At 29.8% G+C, this 22,872-nt stretch overlaps 1 protein-coding gene across 1 annotated transcript in view; it reads right to left on the bottom strand.

Annotated features, from left to right (window-relative positions):
• The window catches only part of LOC145324277 (lachesin-like), a 35,445-nt gene extending 13,417 nt beyond the window's left edge, over nt 1–22,028 (bottom strand). The window contains exons 1-5 of the mRNA XM_080166898.1: nt 21,606–22,028; nt 6,313–6,426; nt 5,817–5,860; nt 3,235–3,315; nt 1,487–1,582 (exon numbers count right to left, since the gene is read on the bottom strand). Coding sequence (XP_080023024.1) covers nt 1,487–1,582; nt 3,235–3,315; nt 5,817–5,860; nt 6,313–6,426; nt 21,606–21,657 — 387 coding nt within the window. The 5' untranslated portion in view covers nt 21,658–22,028. The remainder of the gene's footprint in view (nt 1–1,486; nt 1,583–3,234; nt 3,316–5,816; nt 5,861–6,312; nt 6,427–21,605) is intronic.
• Nucleotides 22,029–22,872: the final 844 nt, after the last annotated feature.

Below are 22,872 nucleotides of genomic sequence, written 5' to 3'. Positions count from 1 at the left end.
TTTATTTAGCCTTTAATAGTTATTTCTCTCATCGTATTATAAACAGCTTTCAGCGGAGACAAAGTCTTTTCGTATGGATGAGAAACGGTTTCTATTTACCGGATTCGAATGAACACGAGAAAAAAGTGGTTATTGCTGACGAATTATCGATACCATTGGCGTTAATGATGTACAGTCTGTTAATAATGGCGAAGGAACTTTATAATTCAAAATTTCCGGCTATATTTTATTTATGTCCGTCTGTTAAAAAAATGTTTAGTTAAACCTGATTTTCTCGGTTCTAATGTAAGACAGACGACTGACATTTTTAGTAAAGAATTTATATTCAAAGGAGCATTCATTTTGTCATCTACTTAGTCTGTTGGTCTAGCAACATATGAAGTTTTTATTCTCTTTCATCCCTCTTTTTTTTGCGACCCCTGAAGTTCTGCTCTATAACCAAACTGGTCCGTTTGTGCTTCGCTACTTATGGGTGTTTTCATCCTTGTTTGTGCTTCATTAATGAGATTGAACATCATATTACTTTGTATAATAACCTATTCCTTTACCACTGATTGTCTGCATAATTTTTTTTTGCAAAATTCTGAAAAATGCACAATTCAAAGAATCAACTGAAAAATTCGTGGATTTTTACAAAATATTTTTTTTATAAATAATTAATGGCTGTTGAATAATTATTGTGATTTATTGAACCGTAATAGCAGAGTGTTTTCTTTAAAGAAGCTATTAACAAAATGTTTAAAATAGAAACCAATATCTACAGAGTTTATATCAAATACGTATACCCACTTCTACATAGGTATCCCTTACTACTTTGATGTTTTTAACTACTTTTAGGGGTTCTCAATTTAGAAAGGACGGAATATGTAAAAAGCCTATTTTTATATAAAGATTATAATACAGTTAAAAAAAACACCTAAAATCATTTTATAAATCAAGTTCTTTTGCCTTAGCACAATTTTCTTGTAAATATATTGAGCAATCAATCAAAATATTGGACATTAAACACTTGTTTTTATTTGTTTTCATATCATTAACCTTCAATTTTGATGTATTAATTATATATAGATTTAGTAAAATTTACGACTTTTTTTACATAATTCATTTATCCTCTTTGAAGTTGTTTATGCAGGCGTTTCACAGAATATCAATCTCTCTGTTCATCTATCAAGCTATTTTTCTATTTAACTGATAGTCTACTAGTGTATCTGTCTGTCTATCTATCTATTTATTTAATGGTTTATATTGATCTGTGTATTTGTTTATTTATCCAACTATCTATCTATCTATCCAACTAAATATCTATTCATCTATCTGTCCATCTATATATCCATCAATCTATCTATCATTCCATGGTTTATCTATTTATTTATCTTTTTATTTAGACATACATACATACATCCATATATTTAATATATTCTATCTATATATCCATTTTACTAGTTTCTATCTATCACCCTTTTCTATATGTATAAATGTCACCCACCTGACAAACATATTTTCCCGTATTTGCAGGTCTGACTAGTCTAATCACCAGAGAACTTCCATGATTGTCATTTTCTAAGTAGTATTGGCCACGCTCCTATTCAAAGAGTTTTTTATTGTCCTTGTTTCTTCTTAAATCCTAAATTACTGTTCGTTCTAAGTATTTATAAAAAATAACTAATTATGATAAACAAAATTAACTCTTCTATAGATCATTTTTTTGACATAAAAGTTTGGATACCACGCAATCAAAATGTAATGGAATTAAGTGCCCAAAGTATTAGAGCTAACATATGAGAGAAAAAGTTTATAAAACTTTGGGGACTACTATGATTTAGAGTCCAGTGTCCCCTCCCTCTGTAAATAAAGGTAACATTTTGATAGAAATTTATTCCATAGTTACCACTCTTAGACTGTAATGGCACGTGGCTTACATAAAATAAAAGAACTAACTATTTTGTGGTACAAACAAAATACTAAAATTCAGGAAATAATAAGAAAAATATTTCCTAAAATATACAATATAGGTATCTAGAAGAGGGAAAGAGACTAGGGAATTTTGTAGAACATTTAAACACAATCGAAAGTTTATAACTCTTAGGTTTAATTTATTAATTTTTGTTTTATGCAGTAGCTTAGGCAGCTAATCTCTTGTGGGGGGGGGGGCATCGAAACCTGAAGGGGGTAAAAAAGGAAAATACAGTTTTTGTTATTTTGTTTTAGAGGCGTGGTGTCTCATACCCCTCTCATGACACTGATTTTATGCTAGTTTTTTGGCGTTAAATCTAAACGAAGTATCATTTTTTATAATACTTGTTCCAAGCCGGTTACAAAAAGAACTGTGTATTGAATGCGGTTTGTTTTCTTAAACAAGGATGACAAAAGTAATATGTAGCAAATGGACAAAAAGGGGTAAAAAAATGCGTTTAACCCAAATATACTTCTTGGCGTTATTGATGGACAGACAGACAATGTTGTCCTTTAGATTCTTATTTTCATAAAAAATTTACAGAAGCCTGTCACATTTAGCAGCCAAAAAAACAAAATTTACTCCATATAAAACTCGTTGCTCTACCGACGGACACAATTAATGATAAAGAACTTGATTATAAGGGCAAAGAAAAAGTATAGTTCCCAAATTTACGTGCATGTTGCACAGACGGAAAAAACGAGTTACAGAGTAGCTTCTCTATAACTAGGGAATATAACTTCTTTGTCTTGGAGTAAACAAATCCGATAAATATACTGCAAACTAGGGGGAAATATTATCAATAGCAATATCCTATTGAATTGCCCTTGACAACCCACCTTTCAATAAAATTTTAAATTTTCATTAATTGTGTTTTAATAATTCGCTTTCTTTATAAAAGTAATTAATAATAGCATTACCATGTATTGTACAATATCATAAAACTTACAAAAGAAGCTTTGATAATATTATAGCTCTGCTGTATCTATTTCACTTTCTCTTAATGTCTTTTTATAGGACAATTTGTAATGAGGAGAGTGGTTTTAAAACTTTCCAAATCAAGTGAAAAAGATTAATAAAAATTCCTGTCTAAATTCTGCTTGTTTCTCTCTCCAGCTAATTATATGTTGATATTACAGGTTATTTGTCATATTTTTTACAACTTGTTGTGTTGTGTTTTCATGAATTGGGAAAAAAAACATTAAGTATCTACATGACAAACCTACCGACAGACTATGTAAAATAGCGTTGCTACTTAAAATTAACAAAATTATACTTACATTATGAATGATATCATCTCCCAATGCAATTATTTTTCCATCTTTCTTCCATATCAACACAAAACCTTGCAGCTTATCAACCTAAATAAAATAAACTTAAACATCTAAAAAAGCCTTTAAGAGCATATTTTTGCAATGCACTGTTGTAGCATATTATCTTTAAAAACTACGTATATTGTATTGTTAATGCTAGATTTTTATCCAAATAGTGTTTTTTTATTCATTGCCGTAGTAGGTTATGTTATATTGGGTACTGTGTAGGGCTGCGGGGTTTGGGCACGCAGGTATAGAATTAACAGGGGTTAGGCATAGAAAAAAAAATATACCCCCACACCCCATTCATTTTATTTTCTTTAAAAAACAAAAGGCGGGAAGGTTCATTCAGTGCTCGATTGGCACGTTTTGAGAAAGCATCTCAGAAGGATTTAAAACAATCAATCGAACACAATGCAATTTATTCAAAATACATCTACACACCTTCTATTGTTTGATACCAAAAAAATAATTTTAACTCCAAGAGATATAAAATTAAACATTCTAGTTTGAAAGAAACGCACAAGTAAAAAGAAAAGAGTTAAGTTTCAAAATTGAGAAGAAAAAAACTTTTTTCTCGTTAAAGCTAATCGATGAATGAAGCCAAAAGGAAGTAGAAAATAATAACTAATAGTCTTCCATAAACATCTGATTTGCCAATTAATCTTTTGCAAAGTGAAAACAAAGAATTCAAAAGTTGTTAGCAATTTCCAATTTTCTCAAGTTAAAGAACAATGACCCATCCCCCCCTCTCTGTTTTTCTTCATGAAACGTTCTTTAGTATGTACAATTATGTTCATCCAAAATAAATATTTTATGAAAAAAATGTTATTGCAGAAAAAAAAATGAATAAACAGACCCTAATTATAGAAAAACTGTGCTACTGAAAATGCTGAAAGTTTATTGCGTGTTTAGGGGGCCGATTGGGGGGGGGGGGGGGGCGCGTATTAATTATCACTTTCAGTTTCGATGTTTTTTACAAAAAGTTTTTTTTCTGCAATTTATTTTGTTGTTATTGGTGTAAACTATATACAATCTATCAATCTATTTCTAAGTTGAGTAGCTACTTTACAATAATTAAGAATTGCATTAAAATATCACGTCAAAAATGGATGTAGTATTACTTGGATCTTACACCATTTTTTCATGTTTTATAATAATGTGAACTCTGTAGCGGGCCAAAATAACTATCTACCCCCATCCCCTCCCCTCCTACTGGATAAAATAGACCGACCAATAAAAGAATTGAGATTGAAACCTAAATTGGCAACAATTTTTCATATTATTCACTTATTTCTACATCCATAATAATTTTCTTTTCCATTGAATGCTAAGAGGTCTTTAACGACTTTATAAGAAATATATCTTTCTAAGTTTATAAAAAAAAATTGTCCAGAGAAACGTTAATGAAATTAAAAATAGGAACAATTAAGAAGAATTCTAAATTTTTCATTTTCGTTTAAACATTCCATATCAAGCTTTAAAAGATACTTCCATTGCATTGTATTTAATTTTTAAAAATCCCTTTAACAGTTTTTATTTCTTATATTCTATGACCTCTTGGGTTTTGCTTTTTAAAAAGTAAGCAGATATGAGTGAACTCCTCATTTAAAATTGACTTTTTGAATGACAGTTCTTTGGTGAAATTTAATTGGTTATTGCCAAAATTATACTTCAAAATAACCTTTTATAAGAATATCTACATACATATTTGCTACTAAATCATATAATTTAAGCATCTGTAATTTGTATATTTATAGAAAATAAAATAAGAAAAAGAATATGTCTATCAAAAAAAACATTCACTGAATCGTATCATCAGAGATAATAATACCAGTTTGACTGCCAGAAAAGTTAAAAGCAAAATAAATTCGCCTATTCATTTTGGCTCAGAAAAAAATGGGGGGGAGCGTTCTTTTCACTTTGAAAATGATTTAAAACCTTCGTATGACCAGTTATATGTTTCCTGAACAGTAGAGCCTAATCAGTCCAGCAGTTTTCCAGCTATTAAGCTGCTTCCGGACAGACATAGTTTTACTCTACTTTGTATCATAGATTATTTTTGGATATTCATATTCCAATCAATGCTTATATCTATCTATCTATCAGTGTGGTAAAAATCAATTCATCTTAGAAAATACACACACATTTGAATTTGAGCTTGGAATATGTGATTGAAATATAGTGTATACTCAAAATTGTTAGAAATCATGTTTTAAAAACAGCCACATTAACTCAAAAAGCTTCCTCTCGTTGTTGCAAAGGTAACAGAATGATTACTTAATCCGTTTAAAAGGAGAATGGCTTGGGCTATAAACAAGACAGACACTTTATAATAAACAGTGAAAACTTTCTCACAAAGGTTGTGCAAAAATGAACAAGTTTTTAATTTTAATAAATCAGGGTAAAATTTGACAAAAATGATAATATACAGCATTTTTTAGCAATGAGTTTTTCATAGAATTCGTTTCATATGTGTTAAAGACAAAAGACATACATAATTTGTGTTATTCTATCTGAACAACTATTGAATATAAATTAAATTTTACCTTACAAGGCAACCTTACTGTCTCTCCCTCGTTCACCGTTTGATCTGTAAGAAAAACTTATTCAATTTTTTGGTTTTAAACCAAAAAAAAAATATTTTATTTCCTGTAAAGATTAGATATATAAATATATCCAATATTAAAGCTATTATGTGAATTGAAGACAATCACATGGTCAAAAAACAATCAAAGAGTAGATATATATTTAGTCAAAAAATGTAAAATGACAACTTTCTTACATAGCAGCTGAGTTAGTTATCTTTTTGCTTACATACAGACATACCCTCCTTATTTATGAGTCTGCCTGTATATGTGTCTGTGTATCTGTGTGTCATTGTGTCTGTACCTAAAGATTTCTCTAACCGCTCAACCGCTATGGTTCTCCTTCACAGTGAAGATTATTATCCTAAGAGAAATCGTCCTATTAGAAAATACTACCCCCCTCCCAATTTTGTTTTCCTTTAAAGTAGCGTTGGTTCTAAAGCTTTATTGGCATTACCTATACTGGAAGAAGTGAAGGAGGGTGTTTCTACATAATAGTATTGACTAGCATCCACAGAAACTTCGTTGTAATAGTCAGCATAAAGGTCATCCACGAACTCGTAGCTTTTACCTGGAAAAAAAAAGAATATTTTTACTAAAAACATACAAAAAAAATTAAAGAATTAGTTGTAGGAAGTGGCTAGTTCTTCTTAGGAAGATATACATTAGTCTTGGTTTTAGGCTATTTATTTATATAATCTGTCCATTGCTTATACATTATATGTAGAATTGATGAACGAAACGAAGCGCTGGAAAGTGTCATATGTGACGTAATAAAAAATACGTCTAATTCCATCTCTTTTTCAGGGGTTTCCTTTCCCATTTCTCCTCTCATCCCTCCATTTTAGGCGTATCTTTATGACGTCACACATGACACTCTCCAGTGCTTCACCGAAGCTTTTTTGAAAGTTGAAAGTCGTAGGTTATTAAAAAATTTATGGATATTTAATTTCAAAATTAGAAAAAAATAATGTTTATGAAATAGTTCAAATAAAGTTTTCAGGGTTCATCAGTCGCAGCCGTGTTAAACTGCACTTTTTGAGAAAGCAAAGGGCGTGACAGCCGCCACTAAATACCTGTTCAGCATTATTCTTATTTTCAGAAACTTAAATTTTAACAGCAAAAAAGGGTTAAAATATGCTTTTAACAGTTGGCAAAAATGTATATGTCATCTTATCTTCAAATTTATATTTCAAAACAATTGTAAAAAATCTGTTAAATTTTCAACTTTTCAATATTTTTATGTTTTTAGTAGCGAAGCTACTCTATAATTCACTATGTCCGTCCGTCCGTCCGTCCGTCAGTCAGTCCGTAACGCTATGGGGGAAACGTGATTTTCTCGGCTCCTATTTAAGATAGACAGCTGAAATTTTTAGTGAAGATTCCTATGACATATGCCCATCTAATCTATACATTGTTTTGTCCGTCTGTCTATCAATTGGGGTGCTAGATCGATTCCTAGATTTTTACGTTTTTGTAATTTTCTCGATTCCTGTTTAAGATAAATGGCTGGAATTTTCAGGTATTGAATAAATTTAGATTTCACATATTCTGATAAAGTTTTGTTTAGATGCCCTTATTGGTTGGGGTGCTAGATCGATTCCTAGATTTTTAAGTTTTCATGATTTTGTCAATCCCTATACAAGATAGACAGTTGAAATTTTCAGGGATTGAATAAGTTTACATTTTGCATATTTCCATTAATTTTTATTAAGATACCTTTATTGGTTAGGGTGCTAGATCGATTCCTAGTTTTTCAAGTTTTTGTGATTTTCTCAACTCCTGTTCAAGATAAACGGTTGGATTTTTTAGTAATTAATTAAGTCAACATTCTTCATATTTTGACCAAGTTTTTTAAACACTTACTATTTTTTGAGGTGCTAAATCGAATTTAGATTTTAACGTTTTTCTTATTAGCTTAAGGCTTCAAAAGACCATTATACAATATACATTTTTAAAAGATTTCGTGATTTTTATAATTGAAGTTTTTTATTACATAATCTATAGATTATTTCCTGTTGTATATTTATAATTTTTGAGCTTCGCTACTTATGGATGTTGTCATCCTTGTTATTTTATTTTTCAACAAATTTAAAGCAATTTATTAGCTAAAGTCATAAAAATGTAAGGTTTAATTATGTGTGAGATACAAAGATATACCTTTTTATGATTGAAGCTATTGTCTCTAACCCGTTTTGTTAACATGAAGTCTCAATATTGGTAAAGGATTTTTTGGCCTACAATTTTTATATTATAAAATGCTGGTGGTCTTTGAAAAGTGAAGGTGCTACGAAAAAAATAAAATCATGAAAAATGTCTTTTAAAAAATAAAATCAATGACACAACCGCATTTACTTTTTTTAATTGGAAGGAAAAGGGTTAATTTTTCCTGATTCCTATACCAACATAGATAATTATTGTGGATCTACTCCCTAATAACTGGCCTAAAACCTGCCTAGGTTGATTAAGAAGCTTTAAGATTTAAATATAGATACACATGAAAATATCAATCTTAAAAATATTTTTTTTTATATTAGATTTACTGACTTTTTTGAATGAAAAATTATTTTTTTTATAGCACCAATGACTTTTCATAACAAAAGGAATTTTTGCCAGTAAGCATTTTCAAAGAAAATAAAAAGGGGGTAAGTATACATACACGAGGTATTCATGAGAAAAATTTTACCCACGATGCCCCCGACTCATGCCTCTTCAAAGGAGAACTTCGTGGAATAAGGTCACCTCTTTCTAGTGTTTTAAATATGAAATCCTACTTGGAAATAATGCTTTTAAACAGTAGAAAGTGCATAAAAGCGGATGTGTTAAAGATAAATATTTTTATAGCGTAGCCATAATGCGAAACATTTAATGTCATCCTTGTTTATTTTAAATAATTATATGTTTATCTTTTTCAATCTTGAATAAATTTTACTAAAAGCCTCCCTTTACTATAGTTTTGGCTTACTTATAACCTTAAAGGTACACTACATCACTTTTATTTTAAATCCATTTGTATAGTATAGTGACTTTTAGACTTCAGTAAAAGTAGAGAATATTCATAGCCAAAAATAATCCTTATGAGTTGTTTGTTAAAGACATAAAGCCTTAAAGCAATAAATGTTCTCAAGTTATAAAAATCCACAAATAAACAAGAGTGAATTACGTAACTTACAATGAAATTCAGACGGACATACCCTTCTTAATGAGTAACTGCTCTACTATTTAAGCTTTTGACGAAATCAATGTCTTTCTAAGAGAAGCCCGAAGTGTCCTTTAAAGAGCCTGCGGGAAAAACAAAAAAGGTCCAAGAAAACACCTTTGGGGGGATTAATGATGTTGGCGGTTTCTTTTTTAAATAACATGGTCCTATGTTACATAAAAAATACTTTATAGCAAAAAAGAGCTTTTAGATATTATTTAGATAACTGGTTTCTTTGCCACTAGCCTCTAGTGGATGAAGGGTTAAGTCATAAAAATAGCCTAAGCCACCCAGAAATAGTTATAAAGCATTAGAAATAAAAGAAATCCATACTACTTTATATTATAACATGTTAAGGAATAAAGCTATCTTAAAATGATTAACTTTTGATTATTTTATAACATGGGTTTGGTTAAGTAATGCTCAAAAGAGTCCTTCATTTTGAGGCCTTCCAGTGGTAAGAGCTTTCCCAATATAAATATGGAATTTTACCAAGACGATCATGGTCTGAAATTTGCTAATCTGAAAATGTTATTGACAGTATTGTAAGGACACTCTAAATAAGACAATTTTATTGTTGTTTTACCACCCGGCCTTCTTAGATTCTTTGACTTTATGATATGGCACTAGTGTGAAACAGTAAATTCCACCCTAAACTATTTAAGTCCCCCAACTCTCAACCTTGTTTTGTCAAAAAACATCTATAGTTTGTATAATCATTTAATATTTCGTTGGTTTGCACCTCATATCACACATTTGCACAACAAACAAACTTTTTGAAAACGTTAGGAGCCTCTAGGGGCACTTAAGGTAGGAGGGGAGAAAGTCGACCCCCCCCCCCCATTTGTAATAGGGATTTAAAAAGAAAATTTTGATAAAAAAGTTCTGGGGAAGTTGTCAATTTTTCTTGGGGTGGTGAAGATACCTACCCTTCCCATAAATAGTTAAAAATATTTGAATAGTTAGTAGCGAGATCCTTCGCTACAGACAAAGAAAGCTTACCAATAAGATTCCTTATAAAAACCAAGAAAGTAAAATAAAGTAAATTTCATTCCAAAATGTAAATTTATACATTAAATAGTAAAAATTTTTTTAGAAATTGGAATAAAATAACCTATCCACTATCTTTCCTATATTTATATATACTTAAAATGATTAAGGCAATAAAATTAGCATTCAAATTGACTTTGAGAGACCTTTAATGCTGTAATAAAAACTACTTTATTGATAGATATACCACTTTTAGTAATTTATTACCTAGATGAAACGTCCAGAAATATTCACTTTGGTTTTTTTTAAGGAGAGAGTTTAATACTTATTGAATATTAAATAAGCTATTTTGGCTTTTATTGACAAAAGTGTTTTGTTATTATTCCTTAAAATACTGATTCCTAAATCGATTGGACACGTTATTTGATGCGTTATCATTCTATAATTAATTCTTTTTATCCCCATTTTGATTGATAGGGCCGTTTTTTAGTTTTTTTTTCACTTGGTTGTAATTTTGAGTAATCCTTATAAAAAAGTAAGAGTCTCTCTGAACCGAAAAATAAATTTTTACTTTTTTTCAACTAAATCGAAGCCGCTATTAATTTGTAAAGTGCTTTTTTTGTTCCCCACCTTAAAATTAAACGCTTCTTTACATATTAATTTCCCCAATTTATATTTTTACGCGTGTTTACTGCTTGTGGAATTTTATTTCTATTTAAAGTTGTATCATTTTACTACTAAATATCGATAGAACAAGCACCCGCACCCCCCCCCCCCCCTTTTTAGACGAAAAATGTTTATATATGATTTGTATTTTGTGCTTTGTAGTATTCGATCACCTGCAAGGTTTTGAAAATAAGAAATAGGATGGGTTATTTTTTTTAAGCTAAGTGATTAAAAAGACATTTTATATAAAACTATTTAGGTTTTTAAAAGTAATAAAATAACATTGCAAATTTTTGGACAAAATTGGACTTTTACAAGCCCATAACGTCAAAGAAAATAACTCATTTTTAAAGATAATCCTTTTATTACATGTCAAATTTTCAGGGAAGCTTAAATCCTCTAGGCAGCTATTTTTAAAGAAGCCAGAAATTATTGTTGCAATTTAGGAAATGTTTTTATGTTTGTCTTTTTGATAAGTTATAAAATCACAAATATTACTTAAGCATGGCGTTAAACCTGCCCTAATTGAGTATAAAATTAAAATAAAATTTATCTTAAAAACTGAAGCTAAAAATTTCACGTCTGAGTGACTAAACATTTACAGGCGAAAATTTAGGAGCTCTTCAAAATAATATTTTTTTTCTTCAAAATGTCAAATGGCACACATGTAAAATCGAAGAAATTAAGTGACCCTTTTTTATCATGGTATTCGTCAAACATGTAACTTATTATTTTTGTTCCAATTAAATCATTTTCTAGCTTTTGATATGAGTTATTATTTAGACACAATTTAATTATCATTATTGGCATTAAGCCCGTCTGCTGCAAAATCACTAGGAAACGGGTGAATTATTATTTTGTATCACCTGTCTCCTTTAAAAGTGGGAACAGACATTTTGCTTTACATCTTGATTGCGATTTGTTTTACGAGGATTTTAAATTAAAGGGATTTTTGGCAATTGCTACCTTTTGAGATGCGCAGCATCTCTAAAATGTTTTTTTTATTTCTTCTAAACTATCTCTGTCTGTCTTCCTGCCTCTCTCTCTCTCTCTCTCTCTCTCTCTTTCTCTCTCTCTTTCCTTCTGTACATTTCTTTCCTTCTGTATATCTTTCTCCTTCTATATCTCTTCCTCTCTCCATTTTCTCTTATTCTCTTCTTCTGTCTTTCTCTCTCTTTATTTTCGTCGCTCTTATTATTCCAAAAGCAAACTTATCTTTTTTGAAAAGAAATACCCTTCTATTCAGCAGTGAGGAAGATCAGGTGCAAATAGAGAGGCTGGAAGACATCCTACCTCTTTTACATCAAGATTGATGTCTAGCTTTGCTCTTGTGGATTTTGCTTTCCTTGTTTGTTTACACATGTTTAAGATTTTGCATATTTATAGAAACTTTACTTTTGGGGAATAAACAGATTTTTAAAGACGTTAATAGCGGCATCGCTTCTCTATAATTGGGGCCTGTCGGTGTAATGGAGCCGCTCTATATAACGTCTCACTCACTCCAACTGAATTACACATGCAAAACATGAGGTGGTGGTTTCCTTTATTTAAAATGTATACCATATGCGAAAGTTGTGAAGAAATAAACCTTATTTTGATACTTATTTCAGGATAAGTAAAGGTTAAAAGAACCCCAAATGGATAGTATTTCAATGGGATAAAGCCCGTAGCGATATCATTATCATTTTATCATTGATTTATTTTACTTGCTTACAGATAATTTGATTGTTATTGCTGCGTTACTTATGGACAAAATTGTCTTTGAATTACAGAGCATTTGTATAATCCCTAAAATGTTTTAAAATGAGATATAATAAAATCAAATCTTCAAAACACTTTTTAGGTGTAAAAGCTAAGAATTACGTTATTACTAATACAAATTCTTTGTTTAAAATATTCAGTACTAAAAGGAGTTCAGTGCTTGATAGGCACTTGGAGGGAAATTACCAAATGATTAAATCTAAAATGAACAAATGTACCAACATGAGAAGTTATATGAGGTCATATCCTAAAATTATACATTTTATTGCATTCACAGGATAACCATAATAAATATAGGATCTAATTGATATAAAACTTCTAGATTAATCAATAAAGCATATTTACTTAATTTTCTAATATAGTAAGGATAACCTTTAGAGACAACACAAAGAAAGAGAGAGAAATAGAGAGGGAGAGATGGAGTATAAGAGAAAAGATAATAAAAGGAAAAAGATGAATCAAGACAGAAAAGGATTAGTCTAAAAACCCTCTAACGTAAAAGGGAAGAACTATATGTTATTTACAGGGAGGACTTCAATCGAGTCCCCAATATTTAATTGTACAAGTTATTAAATCAAGTCACAATAAAATTGGAACCATATCGATATGTCATTGTCTATGCTATGCCATAACTACTTTTATTTAATGCATCATAGTCGACAGTTTTGACATGCTTTACATCCACTACTTTTTCCGTTTCAAAGAATTTTTCGGGAAGATTAATTTACTGTCTCTTGTCTTATCCCCGTTTCCCTGATTTTATGGCACGGCGGCCATACAATAGCATAATCAGGTTCACCAAATTAAATACCAATAAAGAACAAGGATGACAACATTCAAAAGAATCGAAACAGATAGAAAAAAATTAGAATTAAGTTATTGGTCTTTAAATTTTTTACCCAAATGTCAGTTGTTTTTCTTTAATAGCAGCCTAGAAAAACATGATCATAAAATAACATTTAAAATCCTCCAGATTGGTACAGACAGTCAGACAGACTAAGTAATTTGTTGATCAGTTGAGTAAATTTTAGTGTCTAACTTTAATAGAAGCATTCCATCATGAAAAATATGATTCCTCTTAAAGCATTAAAGACAGACCAACGAATATTCACAAAATAATTCTGCAGTTTATTTCTGATAACAGCTGAGAAAATTATCTTTCCTCAGGAAAGACGGACAGACAACGTGAAAAAATATAGAGGAGCTATGAAATTAAACCAATAAATTACAACCTCAATATAATTCTCAATCAAGATTTTAAGATTAGAAGAAGCAAGGTTCCCAAATGGCGTTATTTAAATAGCGAATCTTTTCTATAAATATAAATCATGTTAACCCGTGGCATTGGTAGCGTGTCAGCATGCTGACATTAAGGTTTGAGTCTGGATCAAACTGTAATATAATAGAGTCATTCAAAATTGTACCTGCTAGTTATTTGTCGACATAAATAGTAAAGGTTAAGGCAATGTCTTTTTCCATAAACAGGTGCAACTCATTGCCATGCATAATTAAAACTTCAAGACGTGACTCTTTAATGAATGTTAGATGTAATATTGCCATATTTTAAAACTAAAGTTTCGCTATTTATAACTTATCCTATCTTGTTATATCAACTATTCACATCTAATTTAAGTGTTTAAAAATTTGACTGCATAGAAATTGTAAACTAGACATATGGCTTTTCTGACAACAAAGTCCATAAAGTTCGTCAATAGAGATTCTATGTTTAGAAAGTTAGAAAACAAGGATCTTTACTTCTATTAAAACATAGCTTCTTAATGCTTTAAATATAATCAAGTATAATATATTTAGCTGTGTGACCACTAAGATCTCGGAAAGCACTAGGGGCACTTGAGGATTAGAGGAGGGGGGGGGGGGGGATGGGCGGCAATCGACCTTTAACTTTCAATTTTAATTTTAAAAGAAAAAAAGAAAAAAAAATATTATTTATTGTAATTTGAGGGGGATGATTTCTCCTTAAAAATAGGTTTAAACCTTCCCTGTGCCTATGGAGTAGATACTTTGCTATATACGACACACTTACAGACATCCTCTTACTTTTATAATGAGGATAATGTGTAACCATAATCCAATGCAATGTGTATCTAAAAGGATGTGTGTGTTGGTTTACTGGTCTATACAGGTGTGTGCTTTGATGGCATATAGTACTATGCGGAAGAATATAAAGAGTTAAATGCGCACAGACGAACAGACGTCAGACAAAGCCATGTAACAGAGAAACTATGCATTTAAAAAGCTGGCATTTAAAGGTAAAGTCTCGTCTTTTCATGGTTTATAGATAGCATGGGAAATTACTCAAATTAACAAAATTACGACTCCCTATCAGGGAGAGAGGGATAGGTTTATGGATAATGAATAACAATTTCTTCTGTCTGTTTGATGCCAAACAGTTTGTACCTGTTATATAGTTATAGGCTACGTCCTTGAGAACATTTTGGTAGTATACAATATTTTTTCTCTAAGCTTACTTACTTAAAATGACTTTTTGACATAACAATGTTTTAAATCAATTAATTTATTACCTATCATTTTATAATTTTGTTTATGCTAAAAATGTATCTTCCCTACTCTCCTAAGAATTACAATTACTTTAAAAGATTTTCCCATAAGTTTATAGCTATCAATTACCTTTTTAGAAATTTGTTTTTCATTTTAAAATTTGTACATTATAGACAACAAAAGAATTGTAGATCTTTATGAATAGAAGTAATTTGTTTTATATTGCAATATTAGATAAATCTACTTTATACAGACCTTTTAGAAAGTAACTAGTTAAAGAAAATGCTACCCCATAGTTTAAAACTGATAGACTAATTCCTTCTTTCATTAAAAAAGATACATTTCTACGTATATATAACCTCCCTAAAGATATAAAAATGGGAAATGAAGTTATAAAAAAAGCGTTTTCCTTAAAAAAAAACACGATTTGAACAATCTAGGGGTAGATCTTGAATGTATAACAAGCAAATGTTATTAAGAAGCGCAGCAATAAAAAGTGTTTTTATTTGTCTGTAAATATTTCATGATAATTCAAAGTGAGAGAAGTAAATCAGAATGAAAATTATATGGTAAATCTTATTCGTTGGCCTTAAGTCTTTGTGTATTTCAATTTAATTTTGAGTGTTTGTTTCAAGCTAGCAGTGCACATTACTTTTAATTCTAATACATAGAAGGAATACTTTTGTTTATTATCTATGGGGATATACATAAATTTATTATACATTGTGTTTTCACTTAAGATAGCTAGTAATACATAATTCAAAGACAGACGTACAGACGTTTAATATTTATAGAGTGGCTTTGCTGCTAAAAAGGATGCGTCCTTATAAATTATCTGATTTCACTTCAATACCAATTTGTTTATTGCTTCCTCTTAAATTTGAGGTGCTACAAATTTACAAGAAAAAAATGATATGCCAAATCTCTTTTGAAGGAGTTCTTTTAGTTAAAAAGTTAGCGATATTAGTGCGTTTTTCATTCACAGAAATAATTCGAATAAAATAATTTCTACTGACAGATTAAAACTTTTATTGTGAAATACATTGAGATTTTTCTTTATTTTCATATTTTTTTTCATGTGATTATTTTGAAGAACCACACATTAGGAAATGGGGAGGAGTATGAAGGGTGGAAAATGGGGGATATGAGGGGTAGCAAAATAATAGGGACCTCAAATATAAAGATATCTAAATAATATACTATCATTTATAAACTTCCAAAATAAATAAAACATTTATCTACGAAAAATATTTTTTTCATATCCTATTCTATAAAGTAGTAAGGTTTTTTGTCTGTAGCAAAACTGCAAAAAAGGTTCAAATAGAATCTGAGATGAATTTAGGCTAATTTATTTTGGAGTGGGGACAAAACACCTAATTTAAAAATACCTAATTTAAAAATGCCTAATTTTATAAATGTCTAATGTGACAAAACACCTAATTTATAAATACCTAATTTAAAAATGTCTAATTTAAAAATACCTAATTTTAAAAATGCCTAATGTGACAAAACACCTAATTTTAAAAATGCCTAATTTTATAAACACCTAACTATAAATACCTAAGTTTAAAAATACCTAATTTTAAAATACCTAATTTAAAAAAACCTAATTTCAAGCATATCTTAAAACTGTTGTTGAATATATTACACCGGCAGCTACGCCCCCTAGAGTCCTCTAGGGTCGATTGCAGTGCAGAGGGGAATTCAATAAGTCTGGGGGAGAGGGGGATTATGACCACTTCCAAAATTTCAAAATATAGTTTGAAATAGAAAAATGGATGGACGGACGGACCGACCCTTAGGGGGGGGGGGGGGTTTAATGCAACCATCCCGTAATCAATGATTAAATGGCACTTAGAATTCGAATTTTGATCTGAAATTATGCATGAATAATTGGAAAAAATTTGAAAAGTAACGGCTAACTGCTGGCGGCTCAGCAGTTTTACCATTTTTTGGATATCTTAAAAGCAAATTAGTTGTGAAACCTTTCTCCATGTAATACATTTTGTGGCTCAAAAACCTTATCAAACGGTTCTAGCTGGTAGCTGTTGGTACTAGAAATATAAAAAATGGTTATTGCTATCATTTAACATGAATTAAACCAAAAATATGTTTTAAAAAGTTGATTCCTACGTAATTAATGATGAATTTGCCCTGAAAATATGCAAAAAACGGCTAAACAGCTGAGCCGCCAGCTATTACTTTTCCCACTTTTTGTTCGATTTAGGGAAAATAAACCGCCAAGGATTACTCATGAAATTTCAGATCAAAATTCGAATTCTAAGTGCCATTTAATCATTGATTACGAGATGGTTGCATTACCCCCCTGGGCCCCCCCCCCCTTATAGAAAAGCATCGCTTTTAAAAATAAAATTTTATGATTAGTTTGTGGCACCTCACATGAGAAATAAATTAATTAGTAAAATCAAAGGTTGAAGGACAAAGAAAATCAATTTTGATTTTTATTGGTTTCTTCCCTAACCTAAGTAGCCGTAGCGTCGCTTTCTTGGGGAGTGATAGTTGACCATCCCCCATTTTAGTTCTAGTTTTATAAAGAAAGATTGAAGAAATATAAAAAAAAACAAGGGGAGGGGGGCATTTTTTCAAAGGGCAATTTCTCATTGGAAGGTGTTGGTAACCTCCCCAAAAACATTATAAACCTTCCCATGACCTACGGGAAGCTTCATTGTAAAGATGAACCATATTGGTTCAATGACTAGTGAGATCCTTCAGCAAGAACAATCAGCCAATTGGATTAATGTTATCAAAATTTTAGGTATTTTAGTGGAAAAAATAGATATTTTAGAATTAGGCATTGTTGAATTAGGCGTTTAGATAGTTTAGAATTAGGTATTTTTAAATTAGGTGTTTTTAAAATTAGACATTTTTAAAATTAGGTATTTTTAGTTAGGCATTTTTAGTTAGGCATTTTTAAATTAGGCATTTATAAATTAGGCATTTATAAATTAGGTGTTTTTAACGTAGGTGTTTTTAACATTAGGTATTTTTAAACTTAGGTGTTTTTAGTTAGGCATTTTTAGTTAGGCATTTTTAAATTAGGTGTTTTGTCCCCACTCCTTTATTTTTAGATTTAAGTATTGAGATGGTTTTAGGCTATACCTATACCAATAAGATTACAACGGTTTAGTAAAAACTATTTTTGAGATACATAAGAAAGAAATAGTTGTCTATGACTTATAAGTTTATTATATTTGTAAATGTGTAGGAAAAATAGACAAATTTGTTAGATTAAAAGACATGTACATTGTACAACACAAAGTTCAGACAAAACCTAGACTTGTAAAACATTTTAACATTAAGAAATGAGTTTTACCTTCACATTTTAGGTTTTGCTGTAAGTTTATGACATTAATATTTTATATAAAACATAATTTTACAATATGAAACAAAAATCCTAAATTCTATAGAAATCTTTTTGCTATTGTGAAAAAAATCAATAAATGAGTTTTAATTGATTTTGTTATATTTAAAGTAATGTTTAAGTTTAAAGTTAAAACCCATCGAAAAGAAAGGAAGGTCTTGTAATTTGTAATGAGAATGAATGGTGTAATGACGTGTAAACGTACGGACAAACATTATAGAGTAGCCGCACTGTTAAAAAGCGACACATATAGGGGGATCAGGGTTAAAAGGTCAATTAGTTTTGGAATAAAAGCTTCTGTTTTTCTTTAACTATATAATTTCAACACATCATAAAACAGAGTGCTCGCTAGAATGACTCTCTAAATGGAAAAATATTAAGATAAGATTCCTTTTTTTGCAAGCGGATCACTTAAAACATACCTCCCTCACCCACTTAAATTGTTAAAAAAGAAATCACACATGACATTAATTAATAATTTTTTTTTGGTTTTAAATTTAGGATAGAATTAAAACATTATTAATTGAAAACACAAAATGAATAATTGCTTAGCAAGGTCTTATTATGAACAAACAACTCTTCAAACAAATATTTTGTGAGGTAGGCGGGAGGAGGAGTTTGATCCCACCATTGAAAAATTAAAGGACTATATCCTTTTATTGAGGATTTTGTTGAAAATACAGAAAATATAAAAGGGTTAGTAAGGATTAAGGAGATACTTTTCTCACTAAATTGTGTCTGGGTATTTTTAAAAAGATAAGCTATTTAGAATTTAATTTTCATATTTTGTTTCTCCAAGAAGAGACATTACACTGTATAATACTGGTATCCAAAGTTTTATAACCACGTTATTCTATTAGATGGCAAAAAAAAATTTTGGGTACTTGGATAAATTTGATTGGTTGGTTGGTTTTAAACTAGCAGTGTCTCAACTTTGTAACCAATAATTTCAACTACAAAGGTGTTAATTTTGCTATTCTTACTATGGTTATAGAGTAACCTTGCTACTAATGATATATTATAATATTTAGAGTATTACTAATATTATACTTGACATAATTATATAAATATGACCACAGTAAGGTGATCATATAATTAACTAATTACCTTTATTTAATATTCAAAATATGGATATGGCATTTATTATTTTTTGCCATTTCCAGAATTTTGTATACCTTCTTTAATGTCTCATACTAATCCAAGGCCGGGATCTTAAGTGATAAGATAAATAAAACCTTCTGTAGATTAAAATTATTAGTTCAGCAGAATTTTGAACCTACTAATCAAGATTTTTAAATATGTTTCATGCCAACAAATAAGAAAACGTTTTTTAATTCCTTTAACTAACCCTTTGTTATTTATTAGCGAGGTATTATATAAATCCACATATCTGTCTGGCTGACAGTCTTTTGTCTTCTAACATTATAATCTAAAACAACCATTTTTCTATAGTCAAAGAAGAATTTCATGGAATGGATCTAGCTATTATTGAGATTGAAAGGTACAAAAATAATAATTTATGAAATCAAATATTAATTTTACTTTGTTCATTTGTTGTTCAAAATAATTGTAAGAGAAAGATTAAGTAAATGTAGTGTTTAAATGATTGTCTTCAACAATATTCTTTCGTTAAAAACTTGATTTTTATAGAACTTTAAATTAAATTTTTTGAATAATTGTCTATGTGTTAAAATTAACATTTGTTTAGCGAAAGTTAATGAAACAATTGGCTTTACTACAATACAATACAAATTAGTGTATTGATTTTATTAGTATAGCACAGTTTAACTACTCTATATAAAATATTGTCCGTCTGTAATATAAATTAGTGTGTTGATTTCTTAAGTACATATATCACTGGGTATTCAATATTGCCAAGCTTTTGTAAAAGTTAACAGTCATCCCGTTAGCTCTTATCGTTAATTTAGGCATTTTAGAATTATCCTATAGATTTAAAACTTGTAATGATGATTCCTGTAATAGTACTGTACGATTTAGACAGCGTAGCAACTCTATAATCATAAACAGTAAGTCTGTAAGTGTAAATCCATTTGATATATATGAAATGATCACCCTATTCTTCTGAATTTGTGATAATGATCCATGGGACAACAAATTAGAATAATATAAGCAAATCTGACACTTTACAAGTGTTACTCCTTGTTTGTCCTTCGCTTTTATGGAGGTTGTCATCCTTGTTTTATTGAAATTATAGTCTATAGAATATTGTTAATTATAGACCACAATAAAGTTGTTTTACACCTGTTGTTATTAAGTCAATTGGGAAATATATTATTAGAGTTAGATTAGAATCAATAAAAGAAGGAATCCACAAAGTTTTACATACACGTTTTCTCATTTGTTGATCCAGCATTGACACACTAATAAATGTAATCTACAGAAGAGGTTATTTTGTTTATTACAATTGAGGGGTGTACTGTACGTACCATGTACATTAATTTATCTTCCATAACCATAGCCATTAAAATTCCTTCTTTGTTTAAATGGAGGTATTAAAAATAGCATTTAATTAAATTATTTTATTCAGTGATTTATTGACAATGTCTACAAAAAAATAAGAGTACTGTTTTTTTTATAAGAAATGTTTTAAGCATGATTTTGGTGCGCTACCCTCGAAGATAATTTCTAAATCAAATTTTAGAAAATCCTCCAATGAAAGGTCTAATATATTTGTCTAATAATTTATTTGTTAATCTAATATAATTATTGTCTATATAACAATGTTGCAATTGTTATTACATGCAAATAATCAATTCTTCATAGATAACTTTTTTTGACAAGAACAATTGTGTTATTTAGTAGCGCCGCTTAAATGGTAAATTACAGTAAAGATTATGTAATTTATCTGTTATTAACGTACTCAAAAAGGGTTGTACTTTCGAGAGAGCCCTATCCTGTGCAACGAAGTAGTTAGGTTTTTGTCAGTGACTGAAGATATTGAAAAAGGGATGGTTTGGTCATATTTTTCTTAATGGAAATCTGAATGGACGTTTTATCTATGTTTTACTTTTTGAATTTCACCAAACTGTAGAGCATCGTATTACAGAAAATTAAATAAAAATAATAAAATAAAAATCTTAAAATTAAAATTAGTTCGACCCTTGAAGCTTATAATTCATTTTAATATCCGCGGAAAGCTGTCTATCATATGATGCAATAAATAACTATTCTAGTTCTAAGAAGAGCAGTTTCTCAAAAATAAAACCCTTACCTGTGGTGCACGTCAGTATAGACACGAGAATCTGCACTAAAGCCTTCATCATTCTTTTTGCATCTCTTTTATAACTAATTATAAATAAATTTCACTTTTTAATGTAAAAAAATGTCTGAAAATTTGTTAAAAATAATTCAATTTTAACATTGTAAAAGAATCAACGGTGCTAAAACCAATATTTTTCACAATGAATCAAATTTATAACAAATGATACAAAATTGCTGTGTCAATTTTTCACCTTTTTTGTGTCACATAGCTATAGAAAGCTGTATCAATTAATATAGTTGGATAGATAGATAGGATTCCTGAATAGCTTAAAGAATAGCTAGATAGCTAAATTGGATAGCTAGATAATAATTGTTATTAGCTTGAAAACGGCAGGCAGTCTAGCAGGCTGTCATTATCATTTGTCTATACTCTGAAATAACAAGCATGATTAAATCATAAAGTAGCATGACTTCAAGTATAGCCGTTGTATCTATGTTTATGCAATAAAAACTCTTCATTCCAATTAGCAAAAACTGCTTAATCAATGCTTGCTTTTGAAAAAAATCTTATGTGTTACAAACATAGAAATACACATATTTTAAAAAACGTCACAGTTGATATTTTGTAGAAAAAATAAGATTCTTGTGCATGAAAAGGCTGAATAAGAAATTAAGTATTAATGAACCAAAAATAGGATAAAAGTAACTTCTAAAGTGGCTACACTCCAAACAATTGTCTTAGCAGTGAAAGAAAAATGAGTTGTAATATGTTTTTACCATGATTATTGTTTATGTATCTATTTAGTTGTTTGTTCTTTGTAACAAAATTTCGGCATAATTAGCTAAAAAAAATATATAATATTTATGTATTTCCTGTCAAATCTATAATACCAAGTAGAATGATGTCTGTCCGTCCGTCCATCCCTTAAGATCTCGGTAACCACTGAACCAATCGGATTCTACTCTTCAGGGTATATACATATTGGTCCTGTGGTGGTTTTAAGCTATTTTCTTAGGGGGTGGGACACCCCAAACCCCCCCCCCAAAAAAAAAAAAATGAAAATTCCTCCCAACCCAAAAACTTAATTATAAATTATGGGCAGTACCAGAATTAATTTTTTAATTTTTTTTTTAAATTACCTCATGGGGCAAAGCCCCTAGACGCTAGGGGCGAAGCCGATAATATTATATAATTATATAAGGATACGTACATCTATACATGTTTCTTCACAATAGAAGATTATATTACTAATAATTTCTTGGCTATGTACATCAAA

The sequence above is a fragment of the Acartia tonsa genome, chromosome 7 (assembly GCF_053477335.1).
Source record: "Acartia tonsa isolate MP-2025a chromosome 7, ASM5347733v1, whole genome shotgun sequence".
Lineage (NCBI taxonomy): Eukaryota > Metazoa > Arthropoda > Copepoda > Calanoida > Acartiidae > Acartia > Acartia tonsa.
The sequence above is the reverse complement of the archived record's forward strand: the minus strand, read 5'-3'. Positions and strand labels throughout refer to the sequence as shown.